The sequence below is a fragment of the Somniosus microcephalus genome, chromosome 8 (genome assembly GCF_052327205.1).
Source record: "Somniosus microcephalus isolate GS21.2 chromosome 8, FLI_Smic_1.0, whole genome shotgun sequence".
NCBI lineage: Eukaryota > Metazoa > Chordata > Chondrichthyes > Squaliformes > Somniosidae > Somniosus > Somniosus microcephalus.
This window is the reverse complement of record NC_140994.1, coordinates 31,210,169-31,233,046: the sequence shown is the minus strand read 5'-3', so window position 1 is coordinate 31,233,046 and position 22,878 is coordinate 31,210,169. Positions and strand designations below refer to the sequence as shown.

The 22,878-nt window shown below is 44.7% G+C and overlaps 1 protein-coding gene across 8 annotated transcripts in view; it reads right to left on the bottom strand.

Annotated features, from left to right (window-relative positions):
* The window catches only part of ablim1b (actin binding LIM protein 1b), a 468,612-nt gene that overhangs the window by 282,155 nt on the left and 163,579 nt on the right, over window positions 1-22,878 (bottom strand). The window contains exon 1 of one of the 8 annotated variants that reach the window (XM_085994435.1): window positions 10,557-10,973. The exons of 3 other annotated variants lie outside the window; for them this stretch is intronic. In XM_085994435.1, the coding sequence (XP_085850561.1) occupies window positions 10,557-10,578 (22 nt within the window). In that variant the 5' untranslated portion in view covers window positions 10,579-10,973. Of the gene's footprint in view, window positions 1-10,556; window positions 10,974-22,878 lie in introns of those variants that run through there. 4 more of the 8 variants (XM_085994430.1, XM_085994432.1, XM_085994433.1 and 1 more) reach the window with 4 other exon arrangements.

The following is a 22,878-nucleotide window of genomic DNA, read 5'->3' as shown; positions in this document are numbered from 1 at the left end:
CGCCTGACCAACCAGAGGGATTTTCCCCTGATTGAGCTGGTTAAGCCCGCCCTGCGGGCTCAGCAGGCCAATTAGGGAGGAAGTCACTGACAGAGCACGTCAACGTCGGACGTGCTATCTGTCAAGACTTCTTGAAAGAAGAAATGTCAGCGTTTGACAGCTTTGTGAAGCTGTCGAATACTGACATTCTCTTTAGTTTGATGAGCCCTTGTGTTCAGGACTCATCAAACCTTTCAAATTTGTAAATTTCACATGGCTGTTGGTACGGAGGTTCCAACAGCCAGTCTGTAAAATTGACAAGGAGGATGTCCACTCTCTCGATCCACCGTGGCTGAAGGCTGTAGGAAGAAAACAAGGTAAGTTAACACTTTTAAAAACTTATCACTTATCTTGCATACTTACCACTCCACACTTGGACCCATCACTCGCCTCTACACTTTACTTCCAGGTGCCTCTGACCACCGCAGACTTCCTCCATGTCTCCTCCAACCCGGTGGGGTTCTCCAAGGTCGGGAAGCCTTCACCTGTGAAGGTAAAATGGCACTAATCCTTTTTTCTGCCTGTTAGCAGGCAGTTAAAAGGATTAAATGCCTTTCCCGCCTCCAGGAGACGGGACCCAAAGCTGCACATCTTCCCGCCTCCTGTCAAAAGGGCACGGAGGCGGGATGGGGGCGGTTTTGCCATCCGCCCCAACTTTCTACGAATTTACTGGCTGTCCTGCCTCCATGCCCACCTTCTCGGGGCTTGGAAAATCCAGCCCAAAGTATTCATTTAACAGGTTTGCCATTTCCTTATTGTTGATTACAGCATCATCTGCACCTGTCTTTAATGGGCTCACATTCCCCTTCACCACTCTCTTTCTCTTAATATATTTATTACAACTTTTATTTGCTCTCCCTTTGATATCCTTGCAAGTTTCAGATTCCCTATTTGCACCTCTAACGCGTCAACCCCATGTCTCGAGTACCTGGGGATGAACCCAACATACCGGTAGCATCTACCTCAGAACCAGTAGCAGTGGAACCCGATGAACTACCCGATGAAAAGGGGTCAGAATTGCCTCTGCACCAAGAACAAGAACCTCAGGAAAGGAGCTATCCCGAAAGGGTCAGGAAGCCGCCCCAAAGACTGAATCTATAAATGGACTATTGTTGTTTAATGTACATGTTAAAGTGTTAATTGTTATTTGAATATTAGGGGTACTACTAATCTAAAAGGGGAGGAATTGTAGTGTATGTGCCTTTAAGACAGAACTACTTTTACAGCTCCTGTATACTGTAGTACCGGCAGTGACCACACCTGTATATAAGCCTTGCGCATGCCTCTGTACCCCCAGTCTTGAGACTACCCTCCTCCAGTAAATACCTGTTTATCGTTAAGTTACAGCATCCGTGTGGTTATTGAAAAACAGCATACTCTCAGAATCACGGGTCTAACAATGGTGGTCCTCCATCTTGCAATACATACAGGTCTAGTTTTGGTGTTTCCTTACTGTTATATATAACGGTCACCCTTATTTTTCCTTTGGGGTAGACTTTTTGCCCCGTGTACGTCTTCAAAATAATTTTTGTGTCTCTCAAGGGTATGTGTGAGAATAGCCGCTCGTAGTCCCGTCGGTTTATGACTGTTAGGGCTGATCCTGTGTCCAATTCCATTTTTACCTGGACTCCTGCTATCTTGAGTGTGACCCAAATGGTTCGGTGATCCTCCGTTTTGATCACATTATGTCGTTTCAGACAACTCAGCTCCCTGTTTTCGGAGTTGGTATCACTCTTTTGTTCGTCTGAACTATTCTCCGTCACCTTATGTACCTTCTTGTACTTTTCTTTTGGAGATTTCTTATTGCTGGTTTTCTTTCCCGACCTGCAGACTCGTGCTATGTGTCCTACTTTTCCACACTGTCTGCACACTTTGTCTTTGAACCAGCAATCATTGTGGTCATGTGTTATTCTGCCGCAGCGATAGCACTTCTCTGTTCTGTATGACATTTCGTTTGTGCCATATTCTTGCGGTCTCTGTTGTATCTCTGCAGCGCCCCGTGCTGCTGCTTCATATGATACCGCAATGCTGAAAGCCTTGTCCAGCGTAAGGTCCTTTTCAGATAAAAGCCGTTTCTGGGTTCCTTCACTTTGAAGCCCACACACAAACTTGTCCCTTAAGGTATCTGCCAGTCCCGTTCCAAACTGGCAGTGTTTCGATAGTTTGCGCAGTTCTGTTAAATATTCAGCATTGCTTTCATCCTTATGCTGGTTCCGTTTGTGAAACTTGAATCTTTCTGCTATCAGCAGCGGTGTGGGGTTTAAATGTTCCTGTAGTATCGTCACTATGTCTCCAAAACTCTTTTCCACTGGCTTCGCTGGGGTTACTAGATTTCGTAATAAGCCATACGTCTTTGCACCCATTAAATTTAACAATACCGGTGCTTTCTTGTCATCTGACACCTCATTTGCCTTGCAGTATACCTCTATTCGTTCGACATATGTAGTCCAATCTTCGACTTCATTGTCAAATACGGTGATACTGCCACTCTTCGGCATTTTGGGTGTGGTTTAAAATGGCGTCTCCCGCGCTTTCCTTCCTCCCCCACTGCTGCCAATGCAGCTCCCGGCGGTTCTCGTGGCAATGGCGGCGCCCTGTAGGTTTCGCGCGCTTCTCCTGCGCTGCTGCCAACGCCGCTGTCGGCGGTCCTCGTGGCAATGGCAGCGCCTCGCGGGTTTCTGCGCATCTCTCTCCCTCTCCTCGATGCTGCTCGGCCCCTGAACACCGGCTGTGCCCTGTGCGCTCTGCCCTCTCTCTCTCTCTCCCGTCGACGCTGCTCGGCCTTTTGCTGTGCCGCTCGGTCGGGCTCTAGCCCGCCGCTGTCTGGGAAGGGTCTGCGCACTACCTGTTGCCAGCCCGTTTCGCTGGACCACCACGACTGGAAAGCCAAGCCTGGCTCTCAACAGCCTCCCCCGCAATTCTCGAGTCTCTGCTGGATGACTGGGCGGTTGCCCGTGGTCGACGCCCGTGTCTCTGGCCTTGACCTCCAATCTACTGGTCTCCAGGAACGAATCCCTGGGAGGTGATGCAGAGTTGCAGGTAGGATCAAACTTTCCTCGTCGCCAATGTTGTGTCCGTCAGTAGTAAGACACAGACTGCAGGAGAACGGTACAACAGGTGTTTACTCAACGTGGCTCACTCTGGAACTGAACTGTACAGATTACTACTCAGTGCTATATACAGGTGTGGTTACTGCCAGTACTGCAGTATACATGAGCTGTAAAAAGTAGTTCCCCCCTTAAAAGGTACATACATTACAGTTCGCTGACAATTTCTCAGTGGTCAGCTCCATTCGCAACCTCTCCGATACTGAAGCAGTCTGTGTCAACCTAAAGCGGAACCTCGATAACAACCAGACTTGGGATGACAGGTGGCAGGTTACATTTGCACCACACAAGGGCCAGGTAATGACCATCTCAAACAAGAGAAAGCCTAGTTATCTCCCCATAATATTCAATGGCACTACTATTTCCAAGTTCCCCAATGACATAAGAAAACTACTAGGCACTTGGTCTAAGTGTTAAACAAAGCTTTGATCAACAGTCAGTTTTACAACATGGAGGTCTAGTTGTGTCCTTCACTAGTTCCTGTTAAGAATGTCCTGCGCAAGCTGGGCCTGTGCCCGAGTATTTATACTCTCCCTGGGCAGCGCCACCTGTAGGCCGCTCAGTATTATTTCATAAGTCTTTCTTTCATGAATGACTGATTCATGTCACCCACTATCAACATCTTGGGGCTACCACTGACCAAAAGCTTAACTGGACGATCTACATCAACAGTAGCTACAAGAGCAGGACAGATGCTCGGTACTCTGCAAGTGGCTCACCTCGAGCTCCCTCACGCTACTGCTCACCTCTTGACCTCCCCCCCGCCCCCAAAGCCTGTGCACTATCTACAAGACCCAAGTCATAAGTCAGGTGGAATGATCGAACACTCACCACTTACTTGGATGGGTGCAGCTGCAACAATAGTCAAGTAACTTGACACCATACATGCTAGAGCAGTTCACTTGATCGTGCCCCTGTCACTGGATTCAATATCCACTCCCACCACCAATGTGGCTGCCCGATGTATGATCTACCAGATGTACTGCATCTCACCAACTCAACAAGTTATTACTGCTGAGAAGGACAAGAGCAGCAATGTTGTGCGGACACCATCACCTCCAAGTTCCCCTCCAAGTGACGCACCATCCTGGAATTCCTGCATAACACCTTTGTGGGAGCGCCATCACCAAAAGGGTTGCAGCAGTTCAATGAGAAAGCTCACAACCACCCTCTCAGGGCAAGTAGGGATGGGTAATAAATTCAGCCTTCCCAGCATTACCCACGTCCCAAGAACAATTATTTTAAAAAGTCAAATTCTGTTCTTATTGCAGGGGATTCTTGGATTTTTAACCTGTGCCTTGAGGATACAAATTTTGTGACTCCATTCATTTTTCCATTAATCAATGACTTTGGGCGTGATGAGTCACTGGGAGATGGTGCAGGGTTAATCACAAAACCAGTCAATGGCGAGATAAAGGGATGCGTGGGAGATTATTACAGTCTAACCCCCACCCAAACCAGCTGTTCTGTTTTAGTTATTTTTAGAAGAGCGGCATGCCACAACAGAAGATTAAATGAGATTAACATTGCATGTTTACTGCCACTGAGAAGAAGTTCCGATTTACTTCACTACTCTGTTAAACTGCAAGGACACAGTAGTGGACTATACAGCAGCTACACGAATATCACCAGGTGTTATTAGAATAAGCCATAATCGCAGCAGCAGCACAACAGTCAGTCACTTCCTTTCAAGCAACTTTATAAATAGCATTAACATGTATTTTAGCAAAGGTAGTTACAATTATTATTTCTCTTCAATATACCACTGCGGTCTGTGTGTGCTTAAAGTTTTTCTTAAAGAGGCCACCTGCAAATCTCGTGTGGCTGTTATGCTGGGTGAGGAATTCATGGGTTTTTCACTGCCCAGACAAGTTATGACTTCCTCGAGTAAAAAATGTAAACAATAATCCTCTCGAGGCACTTAGCATTAAAAGAGCCTACAAGCATGCCAGACCCCAGATCTGACCTGAGCAATTCCTTCTCAAATCTCATTACAATCAATGGCGGGTCTCTCAGGCATTCTGCCGCTTGTGAAGAAGACTTCCAGAAACCATCCCATCTCCATTGTTTATGGGCATCAAAGAATAGCCAGAGGACATCACTTGTGCTGTAGCTGCTATGAATCCTTTGACCCCTTATCCATAGATATCCTGATGTCCTTTGTATGTTCCCTCGAACACGGTCTAATAGAAAGTATTCAATGTACAGAACAACTACAAATTTTTTGCAGTAAGCTAAAAAAAAAAATCAATGCTGTTAAATTAGGTATTTGGTTGCAGAAAGGCTATTGCACGCAGGGTTGTAAACCAGTTGTGTCCTTTCAAGTTCTCTCAATTATTGCCTTTTGTTCTGTAATTAAAGACTGCACCAAGGAAATGCAGAGAACATCACCACTACACCTGCATTGATAACGCACCTTTAATATAGCAAAACTTCTAAAGCTGCTTTACAGAGGTGTAATCAGACAAAAATGGACATCAAGACAAAGAAGGAGATATTAGGAGCAGTGACCAGAAGCTTAGTCGAAGAGGTGGGTCTTACGGTGGCTCTTAAAGGGGGAGAGGAAGGTGGAAGGGTTTAGGGAGGGATTTACAGAGCATAGATCCTAGACGGCTGAAGGTACAGTCGCCAATGGCGAGACAAAGTGGGAGGGGGTGCTTCAGAGGCCAGAGTTGGAGGAACAGTGATCTGGGGAGATGACAGGGCTGGAGGAGGTTACAGGACCAGGGAGCAGCAAGGCCATTGAACCTAAACTTGGAGATGAGAATTTTAAATTGGGGGTTTTGGGGTAACGTGGCAATGTAGGTCACCAAGGACAGGAGTGATGGGTGAGCGATACATTGTGTGGGACAGGACACAGGCAGCAGAGTTTCGGATGAGCTGAAGTTTATGAAGGGTGAAGGATTGGAAGGCAGCTCAGGAGGACACTGGAATAGTTGAGTTGGGGGGGGGGGTGACAAATGCATGGGTGAGAGTTTCAGCAGCACAAAGGCTGAGGCAAGGACTGGAGATGGTCTTTATGATGGAGAGGATATGGGTTGGAATAGGACACCGATGTAGTGAACAGTCTGGTTCAACCTGAGACAGTGTCCTGGGATTGGAATGAAAGGATACAGAATTTGTGGCAGGGGCTGAAGAGATGCCTTCAGTCTTCCCAATGTTTAACTGGATGTCGGGTACGCAGTCTGACAGCACTGTCTATCGCTGGGTGTGGTCAGCGTACGTATGGAAGCTGACCCCATGTCTTCAGATGATGTTGCTGAGGTAGATGAGGAAGAGGAGATGCCAAGGATGGATGCCTGGGGGACCCCAGAGGTAACGGTGCGGGAGCAGGAAAAAAAGCCATTGCTGGAGACAGTCAGCCAGTGGCTCAGTGGGTAGCACCCTCACCTCCAAGTCAGAAGGTTGTGGGTTCAAGTCCCACTCCAGAGAATTGAGCATAAAAATCCAGGCAGACACTCCAGTGCAGTACTGCCCTGTCGGAGGTGCCGTCTTTTGGATGAGACGTTAAACCAAGGTCCTGTCTGCTCTCAGGTGGACGTAAAAGATCCCACCGCACTATTTCAAAGAAGAGCAGAGGAGTTATCCCCAGTGTCCTGGCCAATATTCATCCCTCAATCAGCATTACTAAAAACAGATTATCTGGTCATTATCACATTGCTGTTTGTGGGAGCTTGCTGAGTGCAAATTGGCTGCCGCGTTTCCTATATTATAACAGTTTATAACACTTCAAAAAGTACTTCATTGGCTGTAAAGCGCTTTGGGACATCCGGTGGTTGTGAAAGGCGCTATATAAATGCAAGTATTTCTTATAGGTAAGAGTGGAAGCAAGCAAGAGCAATCCGAGCTGCACAACAGATGCAGGGCTTTGGGAGAGGAGGGTGTGGCTGACCATGTCAAAGGCTGCAGGTAGGTTGAGGAGGATAAGGATATATACCTTGGTCACAGAGAATACCAGAGATAACAACAGTTCAAGGACTTGAGAGGAAAGGGAGGTTGGCGATGGGCTGATAGTTTGCAAGGACATAAGGGTCAAGGGTGTTTTTTTTTAAAGGATGGAGTGATGACAGCAGTTTTGAAAGGTAGGGGGGCAGTATCCGAGGAGAAAGAACCATTTGCAATGTCAACCATTTGCAATGTCAGCTAGTATGGAATAGTGTGACTGGACACTTTTAAACCGCTCCCCTTCCCCCATCTCCATTACTAATTTAAACAACTCCACTAAGATGCCTTTTAACTCCCTGAGCTCCCGTAAAGGTTATGTTGTAAGAGTTCCTTTTCACAACCTCAGTTTATTTAGCACTTCTTGTATTACTAAAGACTTGTAAATGCTTCAATTGTAGTTGGACTCTGATGAATTAGCAGACAATACTGAAGAGTTTAGCTTAAAACAAACATACTGTTAGAAAGAAGAAAATTCTCAAAAAACAATTGCTGGCATTTATTTTCAGAAACAATTAATAGCAGAATACTGTATTAACATGTAATGCAAAGCAAAACAAAGACTAAAAAGCCTCAAACCCATTTTAAGAGTTCCATTGTTCCTGGAGGGATTGTACAATTACATAGAAATTACAACATGGAAATAGACTGTTCGGCTCAATCAATCCATGGTGGTGTTTATCCCCCACATGAGCAGTGGTCTTAATCCCACAGTCCTGATCCCATCTCCCTTTAATCCCTTTTCCTTCAACCACCTATCTAATCTATTATTTAGCATTGATATGATCTCTGCCTCAATCACTAACTCCAACAGTGCATTCCACAGCTTCACAACCCTCTGTAACAACGGTTCTCCTGTTCTGTGTCCTAAGTCTCTTACATCTTATATCTATGTCCCCTTGTGTCACTGGAAACAGTTTGTTTCTATCTATTCTGTACCATCCCTTCACAATTTTGAACACGTCTATCCAATCACCCTGTAATCTTCTTTCTGCCAATGAAAACAATCTCAGGAAATCATCAAGGATGGCCTGATTTATTATCAACCCCACCTAGCAAGCTCTGTCTGAGAAACTAGTAATAAATAGAGTTGGGTTTCATCTGCAGGGCAATTATAAAAGTAAAATGTGGAGGTCCATAAAACGGGTCCAGAGATTTACACAGTGACCAAAACTGTTAGAAGGTAGAATGGGCTATTAATAGTGTGTGTTTTAGAACATTCTTTAGTAATTATTTACTCTGTTGATAATTAACTGCACTTCTAAACTTCATCTGAGCCACCAAGTCAGCCCATAACTTTGTGGAATTCCAGAGAGATTTAAATTTCGGTTTTCTTCAGAACATCAATCACTGTTCCTAGATTATCCCAGAAAGGCAGAATTATATCGCAATACCACAATTTTTTTTTTTTTTTTTTTTTTTTTTTTTTTTCGGCAGTTGGGTGGGCAATTGCAATCGTCTGTGGGACTTACCTGCTGTGGTCCCACTCTCTTCCCACAGGTCCCAACTTTAACCTGCTCTTCTGGGCAGGCGGGAAGGAGACCAGCTAGAAACCAATGGGGTCCTCCTTTAAATATGCAGATTGGGCTCTGATGACATTATCGGAGCCTGGCTGCTGTTTTACCCAGAATCCAGGCCTCAAATGTAGTCCTCACCTGCCCTCGCTATCCCCCCACCCCCCACCCCCACCACCGCTCATGAGGCCATCCCAGCCCCCCCTCCCAGCGACTTAGCTCAGTGTCAAGAATCGTTCCTTTGGTCTCAGGCGGTGGCCTCCTCCTGCCCGACTTTCCGCTCATACTGCCGCTTTCCCCCAGTTTTGGGCGGGAATTTGACTAGGCCTATGCAGATGAGACCCAGGAGTTGAAACCTCCCGGACCTCACACTGCGGAGGTCGGGACAGTTTGCGACCCACATCCCTTTGCCCCACCATTGGCGACCCTGCCTTTAGCCAGCTTGGCCCCATGCTCTGAAATTTCCTCCATAAACCCCTCGTCTCTCGACCTCCCGCGTCTCTTTTAAGATCCTCCTTAAAATCCACCTCTCTAATTGAACTTTTGGTCACTCTTCTTAATATCTCCTTTAGTTCAGTATCCATTGTCTTCCCAATGCCTCAGTCAAGGGCCAAGGGACATTTCCCTGTAAAGGTGCTATATAGATGCAAGTTGTTGTTCCTTCTATAAAATTAATCATGTTGGTTTGTTTGTTACTGGGAAAAATTACTCTGCTAACCTATTTACAAAGGGCTGCTCAAACTAGTTTTGAGATGGCAGTGGGTTTTGGCACTTGGTTGATAAACTGAGAAGTAACTAATTCTGGAATTTCCTGACATCTGGTATGTACAAGAGGCCAGAACACCAAATGACTAATGTCTGCCACAATAACAATCTGATGAAGGGGAAATATTTGCAGAGCTATGGGGAAAGGGCAGGGGGAGTGGGACTAATTGCATAGCTCTTTCAAAGAGCTGGCACAGACATGATGGGCCAAATGGCCTCCTTCTGTGCTGTATCGTTCTATGATTTGTGACCATTCAATACCATGGCAAACATTTTCTGTCAAAGAATTTTTAAAAATTAGTTTATTGGCTAGTTTTCAGAACCTGAATTCTCTTCATCTGGCAGCATTGCTCTATATGCAGTGAACTGCTAGTTAAAACAGTATAGCTAGTTAATAGCATGTTTGTCGCTACAACAGCTTTGTGGAAATAAGGTCCTTGTGTTTCCTGACTAACATTTCATTCAATATCCTCCAACAATTTTACACTTAAAAGTCTTTAATATCAGAGGCGAACTGCGTTAGCTCTCATACACAGGTTTCCTTCCCTGTCCAGGAATTCATTCCAAAACCCTCAACAAAGCAAGTGTGTGCTAATGGACTCAGCCAGTCCGGCTGTTTGTTTTAAGAAGCACAAATGTAGCCAAAATGAGCTTTACATTTCACATGTTCTAACTTTTGGGCAGAAAATACCTCTGGGTGTTCCAATTGTTCCTGCAAACTATATTTTCCGTGCTATTTTGGGAGTTTATCACATTGAGTAAACACACTGCACAATTACACGATTGGACCACAATACAAAATAGTAAAGTTTTCTCATTTCAACTTTTGAGTTATAATACAGTCGTATGAGCAATAAAGTTAATTGAACACCATACACTGAACAACATACATGGCTGATTCTCTAGAAACCGTTACTGTTAATTACAAATGGAACTGCCTAAAACTTTAGTGAATGCTTCAAGAAGGGAGGGTCCCTAAATCATGAGCCTTGATGAAGTACATACAGTAGTTCACAAAGTGGAATGATTAAACGAGTTTAGAATACGTACAATGCACAGAATTAAAAAGCAGAATGTTAAAGCTATTTAGCGCTTGTAGAGGCAAAAATATATATATAAAATGCAGAAGTTATAACAGCCTTTGGGATGAAAATGGGCTGGAATTAAACAGCAATTAATAACACTGTACCTTTTTCATTCACCATGACCATTTCATCAGCAGCAGCTCCAGTAAAGACCGTAAAACCAGATTCACATCTAACAGTATTTTTCGAGCAAGCAGCAGTGTTAACGTCCCTAGTTTCCAGTTAGTTATGGCTGAACAGCAGCCTCTCTAAGCAGTTCTGACAGCTTAAAGCAGGGTCCGAGAGTGACTGGTTGTCAGGAATTGCTGTGCATTCCCTATGTGGACTGTGCCCTGCTGAAATAACCATTCACAGCTGCTATGCAATGAATACAAATTCCACTGGTCTCTGTCGTCCTGCCCCTCCAATGACACAACCGCACATTCTTTAAAGGCAGACATCAGAAAAGCGCAGGGGTGGGATTGCCATCCCTGCTGTTATGTTCAATGTCTGACCTCTGCAAAACATATAAAGGCTGCTGAGGGTGGAGTCATTTTCACAGCTGTTACCTTTGCATGAGAAAGCGTAACGTGTGCATATGGTTCTCAATTTGTCGTCATCTTTGTTTAAGGGTTTAAAAAGAAAGCTCAGAATTCTGTGCTCTTCAAGGTGAGGCATGAGAGTGCTGTGTAATCTCTTTCTGCACTGCAACCTTCCTTGTCTTTGACTAATTTATCGTTGCAGTATTACCACAATCAGCACTACTCCTAAATTTCCTCCCTTGCTTCTACCAGGTATGGTGGTGTAATGGTTTTGTTATTGGACCTGTAATTCAGAGGCCTGAACTAATAATGCAAAGAATAGTGGGGGGGGAAATTCGGTTGCTTTGCGCCTCCCGTTAGCGCCCTAAGAGGGCGCTAATGGGCGCAAAGCAACTAGCGCCCGGGTGCAGCGATGTATGCGCCACTCATGAAATTGACCAGACATTTTGCGGCAGCGCTAAACACCACCACCACAATCTCCTGCGCCCGCAGAGCGTGACGTCAGTCGAGCATGCAACACCCCAGTAGCGCCCCGGACCGGATATTGAGTGGTGCCTTTCTGCCTGCCGCTAGCAACGTCAGGTTGAGGGGAACGTTTTGCAGTCGGGAAGGGACTGGGGAAATGCTATTTAAAGGCGGCCGCTTCTTGCCTTTTTTTGTCGGCGACATTTTTGCACCACGCATTCCGAGAGAGAGCTACTTCTGGAGAGATTCAATGCTGTGTGAAGGAGTTTTGGGTACTGAGCAGCACTTTGCAGGTTCATTTTGATTTGACCTTCCTTGCATCGATTTAGAAGAGACTGTGGGGGTTGCACTCTGAGCTCTTTCCCTGGGCCTCGCCACTGTTCTTTCCAGCAGAATTGATGTACAGGTCTCTCCAGGCCGAGATTCAAGGCTGCAATGAGCAGGGTGTGGATGGAGAGCAAGATCGATCCTCCCCTTTAAGGACTGGCCGGCACCAGTGTGTCTGTGTTCCATTGCTGACAGACATCACATGAGCTTCGCCAGCGCTCCGAGGTAGCGCCTCGCTCCTCAGCGTTAGTGCTTTAAGAGGTGTGAAGCGCCTGACTTAGCGCTCCAATCACCTCCAGGGGCGATAGAAGCCAAGTTTGCAGTCGGAGACGATAGTTAACGCCAGGCGCTAGACTTTGCGCCCAGCCGATAATTGCGCCTCAAATGGGGCGATACCGAATTTCTCCCCCTGTGAGTTCAAATCCCATCATGGCAGTTTGAGAATTTGAATCCATTTAAAAAGATCTGGAAATATAAAGCTGGTATCAGTAAGGAAAAAAGGACCATGAAACTATCGGATGGTGGTTCACTAATGCCCTTTAGGGAAGAAAACCTGCTGTCCTTACCCAGTCTGGCCGACATGTGACTCCAGTCCCACCCCCAACGTGGTTGACTCTTAACTAGGCTCTGAAGTGGCCTGGGAAGCCACTCAGTTGCATCAAATCGCTACAAAGAATAACAACAATAAAACTGGATAGACTATGCGACCTAGGCATCGGCTCAGGACACGACAAACACATACCCAGCCCAGTGAACCCTACAAAGTCCTCCTCACTAACATCTGGGGACCGGTGCCAAAGAAGGCAAAGTTGTCCCGCAAACTAGACAAGCAATAGCTTGACACAGCCATACTCACAGAATCCTTCACCATCCCAGGGTATGTTCTGTTCCACCGGTAGGACAGACCCACCAGAGGTGGGGGTACAATGGTATACAGTTGGATTGGAATGGCACTGAACATTGACTCTGGACCCCATGAAGTCTCGTGGCTTCAGGTCAAACACAAGCAAGAAAATGGTTTCTACCTACTGCCCTCCCTCAGCTGATGAATCAGCACTCCTCCATGTTGAACACCAGTTTGAGGAAGCACTGAGGGTAGCAAGGGCACAGAATGTCCATATAAAGTTCCTTCACACTCTTTCTCCTTCCTGCCTCCTTACTGTGTTGAAATCAAGGTTCATCGCAGCATCTCCTACTCTAAGCCATTCTTTCCCAGGTTCTCTTTTACATAGCACAGGGCACCATGCTAGTTTGGCTGGTTGCCAAAAGGCAGGCCTTGCACAGGCGGCTGAAGCTGAATGTGAAACTGTCAGGAGGCAGAAAAAAACACTAAAAATGGGTCTTCACAGCAACCAAGCTTAGTGAGTGCCAGCAATTCTATAGTCGGCTGCGCAAGACCCACGCTTTAGGAACCAACCACACTAGCGCAGGTCTAGCACAATGTGGAAGCAGCTTCAATCTGCCTTCCTCCATTCAAGCTACAGGCTTTTACAACCCTAATTACTATTTCCTGATTGACCTAGTTCTCTCCTCTCCTGTTCAACCTTGGTGATGTCCTGCAATATGGAACTTAACCCCTTGCTGTAGGTTTCTGAATTTTAAAAAGAACTGAAGATATTCTCTATGCTGAATACAAGCATAAAGCACCCAAAGGTCAGGTATAACCTACTTTAGAGACATGCTGCACTCTGTTATTGTGGCATCTACTGCACAAAAAACAAATATATAACGAATAAATGAGATCCTTTACTGCAATCTTAAAAGACATTAATATTGTTCTGAAATGCAGTTATGCTCCAAACACTTTTCTTCAGAGTTCTCAGAGACATTACCCAATCAATTCCTGACTTATGGTTCCTTATTTACTCAGGGCTTGTCTTTACCAGGCTCTACATAGAAACTGCTAAAGCTCATTTCATTTAAGATCCTTAATTGTTGCTGGAGAGAGGGCCAATCTTCAGTCCACCTCTCTGGACTGCATTTAAACCCAGGGGCTTGAGGTGAAAAACCAGTATTCTAACCCATCGTGACACGCAATTCCCATCTTCCATTTTTCTTCCTTCTCAGTTTTTAAAATGCATCACTTTTTCATTCCTGTCCTGCTCAATGGGTTGGATTTTGCCAATGGGGAGCTTTTGGAGGCGGGACTCCCACTTGTCGGGTTTCAGTCCCGCCTCCATCAACTTCTGGCCAGCCCACGCTATTTTCCCTTGATTGACCTTGTTAAGCCTGCCCAGCAGGCTTAGCAGGCCAATTAAGGGAAAGTCGGTTACAGAGAACGTCAGTGTATGACGTTTCATCTGTCAAAAAATTTTGACAGATGAATTGTCATTGTTTGACAGCTCTGTGAAGCTGTCAAACATTGACATTATCTGTAGTTTGACGAGTTCTTGAATTCAAGACCTCATCAAACCTCTTTCTTTTGCAGAAATTTGAAGGTTGTGACACTGGAGAATGCAACAGCCATCTGTCATCTCTGCCGCGGAAGTGTGAGACTCTCCGCATACCCAACTCTTGAAGTCTGCAGGAAGAAACAAAGGTAAGCAAACTTTTTCTAACACTTTCCACTTACTTCACATACTCACCTCTCCACACTTGCACCCATCACTTACCTTCACAGCGCACTTTTGCACCCCTCCAACCCCCGCAGACCCACTGCTCGCCTCGGTGACCCTGGCGGGGTTCAGAGCCTTCGGGAAGCCCGCACTTGTGTGGGCAAAATGGGGCTAATCCTTTTATCTGCCTGTTAACTACCTGTTAACAGGCAGATAAGTGGCACTAATCCCCTGCCCGCCTCCAAGGAGACAGGACCCAGCACAGGTTGGCATCCTGGCAAGATGGCACGGAGGCGGGTTGGGCACCCGCCCCCAGATTCTGCCATTTTCCCGGCAGTCCCGCCTCCAAACCCGCCTCCCCAGGGCTGGCAAGATCTCGCCCAATATGTCTATCCACTACATCTATGTTTATATTTAAAGGCACATATTCAAAAGAAGGCTTTTATTTGTGAGCCTAGTATTGGGTATGACATGAATCAGTCATTCATGAAAGAAAGACTTATGAAATAATACTGAGCGGCCTACGGGTGGCGCTGTCCAGGGAGAGTATAAATACTCGGGCACGGGCCCAGCTTGCGCAGGACATTCTTAACAGGAACTAGTGAAGGACACAACTAGGCCTCCATGTTGTAAAACAGTTGATTAAAGCTTTGTTTAACGCTTAGACCAAGTGCCTAGTAGTTTTCTTACGTCAGGGTATTAACTAATAAATTAAATCTGAGTATACTTCTATTATTTTATTTAATATAAAGGGCCATCCTACCACGCCACATATCAGAATTTTCCGGCCCATTATTTTGAATTTTTTTTTTTAAAGAGTGCGACCATTGCTGAAAACTGACATTGGGTCCAGCACTTTTCCAACTGCTAATCCCTCCACCTACCCACCACACCCCCAGCGTTGAGTTTACTGCTCTGTCAGTGATCATTCCTTTAGACTTTCATGTTGCACATCATCGAGCCACATCATTTCTGAGCGTGTTCCTCATGTAAAACTGAGCATGGGAAGTGTTCAATGGTGGAAAGCAGGGATGGCTCTGACAGCTGCATGTCAGTGTAAATGCAGCATTAAAGAGCCCAGTGTCCATTAACAAGTGTTTAGCATTTTACTTATGCGCAACCCGCTGACGTAAATCACAACAAATATGATTGACGGTGTCATTTCCTGACAAAATGACGCACAGCTCTTCTGGCACTTAAACACACTTGAATTAAGTAATTATGCCTTTAGCTAAAAGACAATGCTTCTTCTTTTGAAGAAACAAAGGGTGAAGTTTGAAACTCTAATTTAGTAGCTTTCTACATTATGGTTTTTTATCTTCGTGCTTTAGTGCATATTTTAAGGTGCATTTTATCGCAAAGAAACAACGTTGTTTGAAGCAGCTGGACCCCTCCCTTTGTAACACAAATGAGCAATGGCCAAAATTGTACAAATGCCCTTGAATTTAAAGGGTAATAGATGCGGCATGCACTGTATACATAATCCCTGATAAATGTTAGATAACATCTTAAATATTTCCAAGATAGAAGAGTATTCATGTCAAGCGACTGCCAGTTGTAATGTCTGTGGCGTGAGCAGTTCAGGCCATCCTGCTCTTTGTAAACAGTACCTTTTACGAGCACGTTATTCCAGAAAGTTGAATTTACTAAAGCGAGGAGTTCACTAGAAGCAGTCAAGAGAAGAACTTCTCCATCTACTCACATGGATTTGCACTAGAAGGTAGAATTTATGAATTCATGAATTAAGTTTAATGGATGGAAAATCCTGCGAAGTCCAATGACATTCCTGCCTGGATTGCCAAGATTCCATCCCAACACATGTGCCAGGGCTGCGAATTCCTAAAATCTATCCCTACGTATTTTTTTACCTGGTGTTTCCCATCCTCTCTCCTTTGCTCAAAATTGAATGAAACCCCTCTGCTGCCATTTTAAAGTGTTTGACATACCCGCTTTCATTTGTTTACAAACATGTAGCCTAATGGCAGAAATTGCTGTAAAATACCTCACTATGTCATTTGCGTGTCCTGCGTCATGACATCACATAAAAGTGACATGACGAAAGGCTTCAAAACAAACTTGCATTATGTGCTTGTAAACAACCTTCCCCGCCCCCCCCCCCGCCCTCCCCAAGGTGCGTGGGCGCACGGCGGCGCATCAATCGGGAGGTCCCGCGCAGGCCGCTCACAAGCTGGGAGAGATACCACACATGCGCCGCCACGCAGCAAAGTTAAAGTTACCGCGCACAAAAAAAAATTAGAGGGAACACTGCTTGCAAATAAGGAAAAAAAGATGTGCCACTTTTCCAGGCTCATTTAAGGCATACATTTGCACTCTCCACGTTATTCTATTTTCTCTTCACCTTCTAGTTTTCACTACCAAAGCTGCAAATTCCAATCATAATGTTGTATTTAGATACAATAAGAACAGAGCAGTAACTATTGAACGGTAAACATTAAACAACCATTGGTTGCACACACACCAGGATCCGGACGGTAACCTGTGGGCAAGGGTGGTCTTCCACAACAAATGGTGCCTGGGAGTTAGACGAGGATCATTTCCTTATGTCCACATTTGTGATTGGATAAAAACACAAGTTCATTTGAAAGTTATGTTTTAAATATGCAGTATGAATTGTGTAATTGCAAACGCTCTGATAATTAAGGTTTCAACTCATTCGGTTTACTCTGACTCACTCGTGACTTCATCAGTCACGAGTTAGAATGCAGTGCCAGCCATGGTCTATCCGCCACATGTAATGTTATCAAAATAAGAAATACCTTCAGGTAGCTGCCGCAAGGACTTTGCGGGTAAATGTATCACATGGTGTGGTAATAAGCTGTGCGGCCCAGAAGATCCCAGCGGAAACAGGGTTGCTGATAAACTTCCACTTCAGTAGGAGAACCCCGTCCCTCCCAAAATTCGCCCCTCAGAGTCTCTACTACGTAAAGTGATCTTATCCAGGGCGGTAGTAGAGATGTTACAATTGGCCGTTGTATTCCTGGGCTACGAAGGGAGGCATAAAAATCAATCATTCAGACATGGTCCCCACTCCTGAATGCTTTCCAGTAACCAGCGCAGGAAAGTGCATATGTGGACTTTTGGCAAGGACAGGATAGGGATGGTCCTCAATGCCCTCCACAGTCAAATAGCCTTACAACACTCACTGTCTAGGCCCGCACATGAACGACCACTTGGGTGTGGTAGTGGGGGGCTGCTGGCATCCATGGAACACTACCCTAGCACCAGTCATCATGGTCAGGGCAGGAAGGGAGAGAATTGGAAATAGGAAGAAAGGACTATCAAGCTGGAATTTGGTCGATGTTTTCACTGCAACGATTCTCCTGTACAACATGTACAGTTTCTCCTTTATCTGATATTTTACAGCCCAAGGTGCTTTATTTTGGAGCAAACCTGCAGCTGACAACCTGGCATTTATAAAGTATATCAGATTAGTTATTGGACAGATGTCAAATCAATGCATTGCTACAAAGCTTGTTATGCCTCTGGCCATTCAAAGCTTTGAATCATTGGCACGTTCAGCCAACCGGACTCGAAAAAGGCAGAGTTATTGCTAAAGTACGAAATCTATTGACACCATTTTGCAAATCTGCAACAGCTTTTAACCATAGATATGCCTGAGTAAAGCAAGGCAAAATACAAGAATTCTTTTTTTTAGTTCTGCTCAGATAATGCTTCAAATGAAGAGATTTCAACAAGGGAAATCTTCTTTCCTGTTTTCAATATATGTCTTCTGTCCAGACCCTGTTGTGGGGGGGGGGGGGGGGGGCGGGGGAGGGTGGAAGAGGAAGTCCAGGTAAAAAATAATATCACAAACATTGATTCACAGTCTGGCCTGTAACTGATCTGTGGAAATGGTGATGACCACAGTAATGCTATGATACCCAAATGTTTCTGCTGGAGACCACCAGTATATGTAGCTCATCAACAGCATCTCGTGGCAGGGACTGAGTGCTTTAACAATGAAACCCCGAGCAGACTCTCACATACTTCCTCAGAACCTGGCCATTTTAGCACAGAAAGGTCCTGGGGCACAAAACTAGTCATGAAATGGTCAATACCAAAGATGGACAGCCTGTGTAGGTGTCAACTAGAATCAATGGTAGCACTCTCGCCTCTGAGTCAGAAGGTCGTGGGTTCCCACTACAGAGACTGGAGCACAGAATCCAGGCTGACAATTCAGTAAAGTATTAAGGAAGTCAGAGATCCTGTTTTTCTGATGAGACGTTAAACCAAGGTCCTGCCTCTCAAGTGGACGTAAAAGATCCCATGGCACTATTTGAAGAAGAGCAGAGGAGTTCTCTCGGTGTCCTGGCCGATATTCATTCCTCAACTAACATTTACTAAAAACAGATTATCTGGTTACTATCACATTACTGTTGTGGGAGCTTGCTGTGTGCCTATTGGCTGCTGCATTTATCTACATTACTAAAGTGACTCCACTTCACAAAGTACTTCATTGGCTGTAAACTGCATTGGGACGTCCTGAGGTCGTGAAAGGCACTATATAAATGCAAGTCCTTTCTTTCTATTCCTCTTTCACAAAGTAACATTCAGTACTCATAGGGTTAAAATAGACCATACAGTAAAAGATTTTTTTAAAATACAAGAAGATTCAAGACCATGCTATATCCCATTCAGCTAATGGTAAGCAATGTGTTGTACCATATCCAATTCCCTCAGCTGACTTTCCACTGATTAATGCCTTTGCTTCAAGGAAACTGCATTTAATATCCACATTTTTTTTAAGGAGCCGCTCACAGATCTTGTGCTTTCATTAAGGTGGCAACTAGCCAAGAGCATGCTGAAAACTCAAGCAGGCCTGCCTCATGCAAAGAATCACTCATAGAAGAGACACGACTAAGAACTAAAGAGCAACCAAAGTATTTTCAGCCTTTCATCATCCCAGGATTTAATTATGCATTGGGTTTGGGAAACTTGTCAAGAAAGCATCTGTGATTCACCAAAGTTTGAACAGACTGACAAGTTGTGTTATGAAGCAGAGGTAAAAAGAAAACTGCAAGTGCCGGAAATCGGAAATAAAGACCGAACTAAAGGAAAAAAGATAGGTTAATATTTTGAGTGTGACCGGTCATCAGAACTGGCCTGGTCAGGCTAAAGAAGCCCCTTGTACAAGACAAGGACAAGCTAAGACATGATCAGAAAAAGAAGAGAGGGAGAAAAATGCCTCTTTGTGCAAGTAGTTAGTAGATTCGAATTTCTGATTTGTAATTATTCTTCCTCCCCTCATTTCTTTCTTGGCCGCATCCTAACTTGTCCTGATTGGTTCTATAAAAGGGCTCAAATTCTGGGCAGTTTTATACCGTTGCTTTGTGCTCCCTCAGAACTGGGTTGAGATTTCCTAAACACGTTTCACCTAGGATCATTGAAGTGAGCAAAAGATGAGCCTCTCAGCTCATCTATCTTGGTTGGATTCAAGATCAGAAATGTAAGAAAGGTGTTCTAAATCATTATGCCGCCCACTCTGTCTAGTAAAGAGACTCGAGCCTCCATTTTTAACTCCAGGCAGGTTTTGGGTGGGCGAGTTGGAAACGCACCTGTTGGTGCACAAACTGGGCCTGGGCTATTTTAACTCACGAGCCTCATTAACATGCCGCCTGTCCATTACCCACCAGGAATGGCTGGAGCATGGCTACCGGCCTCTGCAAAAGCAGGTGGCTCATGGCACTGAGGTTAAGTGTAAGGAAGGGCGTTACAGGAGGGTCTTGAATGGGGTGGGGGTAGTGTTTGGAGTCTGGGACAGGAAAGGTCTAAAAACTTTTCTTGTGGGGCCTAGAGGAGCATTCCCACTCCCCCTGGCTCCACAGAGGAAAGTAGAAAAGTTATCTGTTTGGGTCACTTCATCTTCTTGGCAGGTCCCAACTCTCCTCAGCCTGGTGGGAAAGTCACAGCAGCTTGTCCACTCAGGCCTCAGTTAAAATTGCAGTTGGGGCCCAATGTCATCATCGGAGCCAAATCTGCATATTTAAAGAAGGACTCCACCAGCATTGGGCAGGTGGCTTAGCTGCCCATTCAGAAGCCTGAAAATCAGGGTCAGCAGGATCCAGGCAGCTTGAGGGCAGGTAAGTAACCTGGGCTATTTTAACTGCCCACCCGCTCAGTTTCAGCCAGATGGGTAGGGTTAAAATCACTCCAGTGTAGAGTCCTATCATGTCTGTCAAACATCTCAAAGCACTTATACACAATGAATTACTCTGAAGGACAGTGATTATCGTTACATAGACAAATGCAGCAGTCATTTTGTGCACAGCAAAATCCCACAAACAGCACTGAGATGAATGGCTAGTTAATCAGTTTTTGATGATGTTGGTTGAGTGACCCTGTTCTTCCTCGAACAGCATCACAGAATCTTTAACATCCACCTGAAACACTGAAACAGGCAGACAGGGCCTCGGTTTAAGATCTTATCCGAAGGACAACATCTCTGACAATGCTGCACTCCCTCTGTATTGCAGTGCTCCCTCAATATTACATTATCAGAACTTTATTTGAAACGGTTATAAGTTTCCAAAAAAATGTGTAAATAATGCCATCAAATTACCAAGTTCTATGATGTTTTACTAAAACATAACATTAATTTAAAGTTGTCTCTGAAACTTCTTTGTCTACTAGTCCCAAAAATCTAATACTCCAACTTTTATGATTCATGGGAGCACTTATTTGGCAGCTATCCAAACAGCTGAAAGTCACAATTTCAAAATGGCAAAAGTCAAGGGAATGACAAAGATTTAAACAAGCACATACTGTCAGGTGAGGTGAGGATCGGGCGTGATCCCCTCTGTGGTCTAATAGCCCACCAACATGGACTGCCTAGTCTGACACATTAAATAGTCATTTGGACCAGGTTCTGGCCACGCACTGGCACCTGTAGAACTGTACCCCAACATGTCTTCCCCTTCAGGAGAGGGGAGAAAATCTGATTTTTTTGCTTTAACCAGATAGAGAGAGACCTGGGAAATTGTCAGGATGCTTGTGGGTGGCTACAGCAGCTGGCATTCCCACTAACTACACATACCACCCAATGAATGCCAAGACCCGTCATAAACATCACACAACTGCTGATTTGGTGACCTCAGCATTTACTTGATCAGGAGAGCTTTTAATTGGGAGCCAAGGCAAACAGTTCCTGCACACACAGAAACAATCCCTCGCTGCTGTAAAGACTGTTTACACAGATAGAGGAGATTTGAAGCAAATGTGAATGAAGTATTTGGGTGGGTGTTCAAATTACAGCCTGTGAACCACATGTGGCCCTCAAGCCTGGGCAATCTGATCCACAAAGCCTAGACAATGCCCTGCTATTTCTGTTTATATTTCTTGCTGGTTTGTCTCGTTTGAATTCCATGCGCCAGAAGGTTTACAAAGGATTAATGCTAGTACAGTTGATTCATTGGTGGGTAAATCTTAAATCAGAACACCAAGATCTGTTAGTAACAGTAGCTTCAGTTACATACAAATTAATAGGAACATTCATTTCAACTTTCTTCTAGATTATCCAGCCATTTATACCCACTGAGCAGAAAACTTGCCCCTTTAACTATATGTGGCCCACGAGGGCCTATAATATGAATCTAAGTCATCCTCATAAGGCAAAAACTGGACACTCACAGTGTCCTTTCACCTTTAGGGAACAGATAGGGTGAAAATCTCCTTTCTCTGTCTCCTGTAGCGGTCCAACATGAAATAAGTTTAGGTAGTTTCAACCCAATTCATAATGGACATCGTTTAACAGCACAAAACTGCCAACAAATTGTCAATCTCACTCAAAGCGATCATAAGGAGGACTGGTGTGTGAAATGGGGCATCCATAAATGCAGGAAAATGGCTCCCTTGTGGTTGGGGATTAAGATGTATAGTTGAGGTCACGGAGATGGAGGTTTATTCCACATATAGCCTGTTAAATCTCAAGAGTTTAATAACCTTGCTTGTATAACAATTAAAAAAGAGTTCACAGGAGACAGAGTTCAGTTAACAGCCATGCTTTCAAGAGAAGCTTCTCAACTTTGATACACTCTATTTCCCATAGTGCACTGCACATCACAACTACGGTAAGCTATGTGGGACATTTCAAATACAACATTCAAAATACACAACATAGCCTATGTTACGTCAAACTGATACAAGATTCTAAAGGTGGAAACGTGTAGAATTCCCAAGAACCGCACAAAATTCAACCAAGATTATAAAGGCTATTGTTATCATGAGTTTCTGGCTTGAACCATTCTACATTTGGGAAGGAAAGAAGAAGGAAAGAAGAAGGAAAGAAGAAGGAAAGAAGAAGGAAAGAAGAAGGAAGACTTGCATTTATATAGCGTCTTTCATGACCTTTGGCTGTCCCAAAGCGCTTTACAGCCAATTAAGTACTTTCGAAGCGTTGTTACTGTTGTAAAGTAGGAAATGTGACAGCCAATTTGCACACAGTAAGGTCCCACAAACAGCAATGAGATAATGACCAGATAATCTATTTGAGTGATGTTGGTTGGGATAAATATTGGCTAGGACACCAGAGAGAACTCCCC